Below are 8,885 nucleotides of genomic sequence, written 5' to 3'. Positions count from 1 at the left end.
GGAATTTATTTTATAATTATAAAAAAAAATTCTCTATTATCCTCATGGCGATATGTGATGCCAGCTATAAGTTCTTCATATATCTATAAAACAAAAAGCAGAGCTCCTCATAGGACAGTATATTCTAGACAACGTAGATGTAGGTGGATGCAGGATGCACAATTATTTCATCCTCTCACCTGGCACGGTTGTGTAAATGACACAACTACACAAGCGCACAGAGATAGTGGTGCAGCCTCCCGGTATCAGATCCAGCAGTCAGCAGGCCGATTATTAGCAGGATGTAGATGTAGAAAGAAAACCCAGTTCCACGGCGCGATCCACAGTGGATCGCGCCGTGGAACCGGGTTTTCTTTCTACATCTACATCCAGCTATAAGTTCTTGGCAGTTGACATTGGGGCCTATGGTCAAAATAACGATTCCCGTGTTTTTAAGAAATCAAATTTAGGAAAAGCCCTGTATGCTGGTACCTTCCAGGTCCCGGCCCCCAAACCATTACCGGGTACTGATGGACCTGCCCTGCCACATATAATAGTGGCTGATGAGGCCTTTCAGATGGCCCAAAACTTGTTAAAGCCCTACTCTGGGAGCTGTGCAGTTCCTATGGGGATATTCTCCCATCATGCACAGCTCCCGGGACGTGACATCATCATTGAGCAGTTAGACAGAAAACTTCAGAAGCTAATAACTATTGGAAGGATTAAGATTTTTTTTAATAGAAGCAATTTACAAATTTGTTTAACTTTCCAGAGCCAGTTGATATATATAAAAAAAGGTTTTGCCTGGAATACCCCTTTAAACCATAAATATAAAATTTACTTTTTGAAAAGTAAAAAAACTTCTCTTTTCTTAAATAATATAACAATATATAATAACATTACAAAAAGGTATAAACAAGAAATACCTAACTTTGAACTATCATGGTGAAAGGCAGATTATTAAAGGGAGACTCTGGCGCTAAGACATCTTATCCCATATCCAAAGGATAGGGGATAAGATGTCTGATTGTGGGGGTCCCACCACTGAAGACCACCGTGATCTTCCACGCCGCACCCCATTCGAATCAGCTCCATGAGCGTGCTTGCTGGGGGTCTGATTACTGGCGATCACGGGGACAGAGCATAATGATGTCACGGATCCACCCCCGTGTGACGTCATGTTCTGCCACCTCAATGCAAACCCATGGGAGGGGGCATGACAGCTGCCACACCCCCTCCCATAGGCTTGCATTGTGGGGGCAGAGCGTGAAGTCACACGGGCGTGGAGCCGTGACTTCACTATGCTCCATCCCCGTGATTGCCAGTAATCAGACCCGCAGCAAGCACGCTCTGGGGGCTGATTGTAACAGGGTGCGGATTGGAAGATCGCGGGGGTCCCTTCCTTTGGATAGGGGATAAGGTGTATTTGCTAGAGTACCCCTTTAATCCTGGCATGAAGACAAACATTAACATTCGCCTATATGAGTGGCCATCTTTTGCCTCAAATTTTTCTTCATATGGTCTAAGAAATATACTATAGGGTCGACTTCTCGGTTGCTGAGGCTGAAGGGAGGGGGATGCTGGGGGATACATAGGGACTTGGGGGGGTGGGGGGTTAAGGAAATCATGGGTTATTTTAATGATTTTTTGCTTGTATGAAGCTTGTTGCTCCTCACTCATACGGTCCATGTACAGTACGAGTGTCATAAGAAAATCTCTTGAGGGGCTTGAAGAGAGACCAGAAATCATTCCTTCTAATCTTAGAACGCGGACATCTAAAAATTTAGAAGTGCACATATTCTTTAGTTTTTCTATAGCGTCCAGGATGCACTGGAACATCTGACTTTCTTTCCCCCTTTTCGAAGAATGCCGATGTGACATTATGGTGCGAAGCCGACTGCTGACACCTTGGGGCTGTTATTTGAAGATGTTCTAAATAGAAAACAAATATGAATTAAATTATTTCAACAAGTAAAAAGATTATAGTGTATATAGAACATAGATTTTTTTATGATGATACTATTTTAAAATCTTCATGCGTTCATAATGTAAAAGATATTTTAAATAATAGACAGTTTGCAAGGTCAGAATATCTCTTGAAAAACACGGTAGATGGTCAGATATCTCAGGAAACCTCAGCAACCATGGTAGTGTTGAAAAGAGAAGCTGATGACACTTGGATTGTCTTTTTCCATATACCAAAGCTAAAAGAAAAAATTGTATGCAAAATGGTTGCACTGGACAAAAGAGCACTTTAAGATAATCAAATATTAATTTATACATTTTTAAGATTTCAAATATTGCACCTTTGCCCATAGCAACAAACCATACGCATTAAAGTTTGCATTTGGCTGCTGTTATTTCTGGTAATAACTAAAAAATTAACCCCTTAACGACACAGGATGTACATTTACGTCCTGCGCCGCCTCCCGCGATATGAAGGGGGGTCGCGCTGCGACCCCGCATCACATCGCATCGTTCCTGGCACTCATCAATGGCCGGGATACGCGGCTAATACCACACATCGCCGATCGTGGCAATGTGCGGTATTAACCCTTTAGAAGCGGCGGTCAAAGCTGACCGCCGCTTCTAAAGTGAAAGTGAAACTATCCCTGCTAGTCAGTCGGGCTGTTCGGGACCACCGCTGTGAAATTGCGGCGTCCCGAACAGCTTACAGGACACCGGGAGGGCCCTTACCTGCCTCCTCGGTGTCCGATCGACGAATGACTGCTTTTTTGCACAATTTATAATGTAAAACTTACGCCCTCATTTCCTGGACCTTTGTCAAAAATGATAATCGCTCTGCATGCTTATGGCTAGGTTTCCACTAGTTGTTTTTTTCAATAGTAAACTGCACAATGCCAAATCCACTTGGCGTTTTTCAGTTTGGCGTTTTTTTAATCCTTTTGGTGTTTTGTTTTTTTAGGCGGTTTTTATTCTCTTTTGGACTTTAGCGATCCAAAAAAGTGATGGAGATACCTTTTTTATTAAAATTTTGTAGCGTACCATTAAAAAATAAGAATAAAAAAGATACAGTAGTGATGGAAAAAATTGTATTTAACTAAATTTATCTTTTTTATAACAAAATTTTAATTAATTTTTAAACAGGGATCAATTTATGTGCGCGGGTAGGGACCTAAAAATGTAGCCGACAATAATAAAAATGTAGTGTATGTATGTTTTACTTTTTTATTTTTTTTTATTTTTTAGGTAGTACTACTACTGCCAGCATGGAACACACTGTTCCATGATAGGAGTAGTAGTTACCTGTACTAATTGAAAGATCGCCGGGGTTCGTTGCGATCCTCCTATATAATGTATAGATGTGGCGGCTGCTCTTCTATGGTCCCCTGCACTGCCGTATATATACACATATTCATATTTCCCGCAGAGAGCTGTGATTGGTCAGATGGTTCGAGCCAATCACAACTCTGTGGGAAATATGAATATGTGTATATATACGGCTGTGCAGGGGACCATAGAAGAACAGCCGCCCGCATCCATACATTATACAGGAGCATCACAGCGGGTGTCAGGAGGAGTGACACCCGCTGCAATCTGTCTATTAATGCAGGTACTACAGCTCCCAGCAGAGTGTGCTTAATGTTGTGAGCAGTAGTACCTGCAGTAAGGGACAGATCGCAGCGGGTGTCACTCCTCCTGACACCCACTGCGATCCTCCTGAAGTGACTGCCGGGATCAGCTGTTCTCAAGGCTACAGAGCCGGGAGAACAGCTGATCCTGAGCAGTAAGTTATACATCGTATATCTACTGCCCAGCAAGAACTTACAGTGATCCTGCAATGTGTATACAGTATACACATTGCTGGCTCAATTAACCCCTTGCTGAGCTATGCGCTAAGCCAGCTCGGCAAGGAAAGAGTTAACTTACCCTGCTGGACAGTGTAGGTTAACCCTTTGGGCGGTATACATAGCTGTATACAGAAGATGGAGAAGTCCCCTTACCTCAATCCAGTCCCCGCATGTCCGTGTAGCTCTGCCCCCTAGTGATGACGTCATTAGGGGCGGAGCTACAGACGCAATCCAGGCTGGCAAGGGTATAAGGCTCTGTTAACATTGTCCTTATTGCATAATGTGAACAGACCCTTCTGCCAGTGTCTACCCAGACAGGGAGACTTAAGCTGTTGCTATACTACAACTCCCAGCATGCGCTGTCTGGGCATGTTGGGAGTTGTAGTTTTGCACCAATTGGAGGCTCACTGTTTAGGTAGACATTGCATTAGGGGCGCTCTCCCCTGCAGAGAGCACAAAAAATGTCCAAACCCATTTTTTTTTTTTTTTCTTTCTTCTCGTTTCAGATCAGTGTATGCAGAGGATTACGATGGATTCAAAGGATTACGACGGAACTTGATTTTTTATATTTTAATAAGATGGTTAACGAGGGCTGTGGGGGAGTGTTTTTTAAAATAAAATAATTTTTCCAATGTGTTGTGTTTTCTTTTTTATTGAATATTCAGGCTTAGCTATGGACGCTGTCTAATAGACGGAATCCATTACTAAGTAAGGGCTTAGCGTTAGCCCCAAAAACAGCTGGCGCTAACCCCCCAATTATTACCCTGGTACCCACCGCCACAGGGGTGCCGGGAAGAGCCGGTGCCAACAGGCCCAGAGCGTCAAAAATGGTGATCCTGGGCCTAGGCGGTAACAGGCTGGCGTTATTTAGGCTGGGGAGGGCCAGTAACAATGGTCCTCGCCCACCCTAGTAACGTCAGGCTGTTGCTGCTTGGTTGGTATCTGGCTGATACTGAAAATAGGGGAAACCCTATGCGTTTTTTTTAAAATTATTATTTATGAAAAAAAACGCATAGGGTTCCCTGTATATTCAGTATCAGCCAGATACCAACAAAGCAGCAACAGCCTGACGTTACCAGGGTGGCCCTCCCCAGCCTAAATAATGCCAGCCTGTTACCGCCTAGGCCCAGGAGCGCCATTTTTGACGCTCCGAGCCTGTTGGTATTGGCTCTTCCCGGCACCCCTTTGGTGGTGGGTACCGGGTAATAATTGGGGGTTAGCGCCAGCTGTTTTTGGGGCTAATGCTAAGCCCCGGCTTAGTAATGGATTCGGTCTATTAGACAGCCTCCATTACTAAGCCTGAATATTCAATAAAAAAAAAGACACAACACATTGGAAAAAGTATTTCATTTTAAAAAACACTCCCCCACAGCCCTCGTTAACCATTTTATTAAAATTAAAAAAATAAAGTTCATCCGTCGTAATCCATCGAATCCGTCGTAATCCTCTGCATACACGGATCTGAAACGAGAAGAAAAAAAAATGGGTTAGGACATTTTTTGCACTCTCTGCAGGGGAGAGCACCCATGATGCAATGTCTACCTAAACAGTGAGCCTCCATTTGGTGCAAAACTACAACACCCAGCATGCCCAGACAGCCTTTGGCTGTCTGGGCATGCTGGGAGTTGTAGTTTAGCAACAGCTGGAGTCTCCCTTTCTGGGTAGACACTGGCAGAAGGGTCTGTTCCCATTATCCAAAACGGACAATGTGAACAGAGCTTCAGACTAGCCTGAATCCCGTCTGTAGCTCCGCCCCTAATAACGTCATCACTAGAAGGCGTAGCTACACGGACCGGCGGTGACAGAAACGAGGGAGGTAAGTGGACCTCCTGTTCTGTATACACTATATATAGCCATCTATTGATAGCTGTATATACTGTATACTGCCCAAAGGTGCTCAGCATCCAACCCACAAAGTGGTACCTGAAGACAGTGAAAAAACTGCCACAGGGGACAAATTTGGCTGTTTCCACACACCAGGGAAAACACCAGAAAAAACGCCAGAAAAACTGCCAAAACTCAGGAAAAACCTGTGGCAGTTTTTCTGGCATTTTTGCTGGCGTTTTTTTAGGTGTGCAAAAAAAAAAAACAAGTGGAAACCTAGCCTATATGTGTTTTTTTTTTGCTCCGGACCCACTAGGAAGATTAGACTCTCTCAGCCATTCAAAGAAACTATCTCTCACAGAGCGCCATCTCTTCTCAATACGTTAAGCTAAAAATTATTAAAAGACATGAGATTAAAAAACATTCAATAGTACATAATCTTGATTAAATTTGGGTCTGCTTCTTACCAATGGCCTTCTGCAATTTTTCGCCATAAGACGCAAAGTCTGGAAAGATCTTGACATATATTTCCTCCCATTTGCGCCTGGTGCACGCATTGTCGTTATGTTTTTTATGGGACTTATCCCATAGAGGTCTTTCATGGACGTATTGAATGACCTCCTCTATGGTAAATGTTGAGGGGTCTACTTCATATGCTCCTTTTTTTTCTTTGCGAGATTTCTGTAAAAAGTGTAAAATGTAAAATTAAGAACTATTTTTGTGCATTTGTGAAACCAAACAAACAGAATGTTATGTACATTTTAGTGTCAAAACTTAATAAAAAGCATTACAGACCACAAATTGCATAGTCATAGCAACCAATCATATTGCCTCTTTAATTTTACCATGGCCTCTGAAAAAGGAATCAATGTGATTGGATGCTATGGGATACTATGGTATAAAAAAATTTATTTGGGTTTTGCTAAACGTCCACCTTTAAAAATTATATTTATCAACATAGGGAACCTTTTGTAAAAAATTTTCTATGCCTCAAAATCTTTTCTATCTAGCCACAATAGCGGTTTGCAATGTTAAAAAAGTACCTTGCTTGACACCTTGGCTGGGACATTATCTTTATGCCTCCTCTTTCTTTCAGCTGACATGTGAGAAGAAGGAGGCTAGGAAAACAAAAAAAAAATTTTGATCAAAGAGGAGTTATATTTTGAAAGATGGATTTTAAAGTGTGTGAAGACAGTCAAGGTATTTAAACCATTGAAAACCAAGGGCGTACATGTAGACCTTGGTCATGCTCCTCTACTATGACACAGGCTCACAAGCTGCGCCAGTGTCATAGCTGTGTGGTTCCAGGGGCTCTCCGGCCATATATAGTGAGTGTTGACCACTGCATGAAGCGGTGCTCAGCACACCACCTAAATACAGCCATATGGTCGGGCTGGAGATTGCTTACGACAGCGCTCAGGATTGACCAGACGGTTGTATAGAGGGGGCGTGTAAGCTGACACTTCGTGTGGTGGCCAACACACCTACTACCCACGTGCTGCAGGGGCACAGTACAGGAACTTGAGGGGGGGCCAAGTGGTGGTACCTTGCGCAATCTGCCAATTATCGCTGGATATCTCCTAGTCAGCAACCAAGTCAATATGATCATACCTCAATACTGGTGGAAATTTGGGTCAAATCTTGGGACATCTCAATATGACTTTGTGCTTCTTCCGGCAAGGACATGCATGGCTATAGAATTATTATTTTTTTTAAATAAATCAATAAAACAAACATTTACATAAATATTGCCAAAAATGTATAACCTTTTTTTTTTAGCTAAAAATATACTTACAGAGACAGGTGCACTCTCTGTTAAAATTACATCTGGTAAATCTGGGCTTGGAGTCTGTATATTAACACAAAAAATATTAATAATATTAATTTTCTGAAAATATAACTTTCAAAATTATGCACAAGATAACATTATTAAAAGAACACTTTCAGCCATTACATGGGTGGACTTTTCGCTCTCACTTGAGCTAGATGACATCTTGTTAAAACCTATATGAAAATAAAATTGAAAATTAATTTTTGATTAAAAAAATAGAACATTTTACTTAAACTATACTAAAAGCATGGACATTCAAGACAAATGATATTTTAAAAGTAGTACTCTGGGATGGGAAAATTCACGGATACTGCAGGTTCTCCAAAAATTAGGTACATAGCTTTTACGTAGATCCAACCCCCCACTGTGTCTCAGGCAATCCGACTGCAGGCAACCATGAAGAGGATCCCGGCAGAGGCCATTGCGGTTTGAATGGAGGTACTTGTGGAGCTATGGAAGGTATGTATCACTTTATTTTTAACTGCCTGCAGTATGATTGGCAATTTCCGCATCCCAGAGTAACCTTACAAGCTGGGGACTCTTGCTATTGCCAAACTGCATAAAAAAAAATAAAAATTTAAAAGGGGTTTCCAAAAAGGGTGCCTCCAGCAGTTGGCAACATAAAACCCCCAACATGTGCACACAAGCTGTGGTCCCTTGCTATTGCGAAATTACAATGACACTAAATGCATTTAAAAAAAAAAAGGGGGGGGGTTACAAAAAGGGGGTCTCCAGCAGTTGCAAAACCAAAACCACCAACATGTGCACACAATGCTGAGAGTTGAAGTTTAGCAACTGCTTGAGGCATTCTGTTTGAAGAAAATGCACTCAATATTAATCTACTGCCTTTATTTCAATTGCATATGATAAGGGAGTGAATATACACAAATATTCCTAGGGGTAGCCATGCAGCAGTCCACCACTACATTTCATTATGGAGAAACTGTTTAAATACACAGTTCAAGTTTATATGGGGCAAAACACGCACTATAAAAGTTAAAATCTAGACAGAAATACCAATTTGGCAAAACAATTTATGTATACAGGCACGGTGTACAAATACGGCTATTGGGACAGTATGGTTGCTATAAAGGGTTAATTATGACTTGAAAAACAAAATGGAAGACATAACTCACAGTAAAATACAGCAAAAATGTATATATATGGCTGCAGGGTCCTCACTGCTTCCTCCCTGTTCTTCTGACGACTTCTAGAAGAAGGAAGTTGGTGGAGTAGGGTGGGTGGTACTTTTTGATGCAAATGCATGTGCAGAGAAGAAACGCATACTGTTTTGCCGTACGGAACCATATACATGTGCGTTTCCCATTGACGAACATGTTAAAAAAAAAGGTATGCGGTTGCAATACGGTTTTTAAACAAGCCTCAAAACCGTGGTCAAACATGGTTTGGAGTACTGTTTAAAAACGTATTGCAAGCAA

At 41.9% G+C, this 8,885-nt stretch overlaps 1 protein-coding gene across 1 annotated transcript; it reads right to left on the bottom strand.

The window, feature by feature from the left end:
- Positions 1–1,419: 1,419 nt before the first annotated feature.
- LOC130353274 (uncharacterized) lies at positions 1,420–7,608 on the bottom strand. The gene is made up of 6 exons (XM_056555051.1): positions 7,570–7,608; positions 7,411–7,464; positions 7,227–7,307; positions 6,659–6,733; positions 6,083–6,296; positions 1,420–1,911 (listed from the first exon to the last, which is right to left on the bottom strand). The coding sequence occupies exons 1-6, from the start codon at positions 7,606–7,608 to the stop codon at positions 1,763–1,765; spliced, it is 612 nt and encodes a 203-aa protein (XP_056411026.1). The 3' UTR covers positions 1,420–1,762.
- Between the last annotated feature and the right edge of the window lie 1,277 nt (positions 7,609–8,885).

This window comes from Hyla sarda, chromosome 1 (genome assembly GCF_029499605.1).
Source record: "Hyla sarda isolate aHylSar1 chromosome 1, aHylSar1.hap1, whole genome shotgun sequence".
In the NCBI taxonomy this organism is placed as follows: Eukaryota; Metazoa; Chordata; class Amphibia; order Anura; family Hylidae; genus Hyla; species Hyla sarda.
Note: the sequence above shows the minus strand (reverse complement) of the source record. Positions and strands in the feature narration are given on the sequence as shown.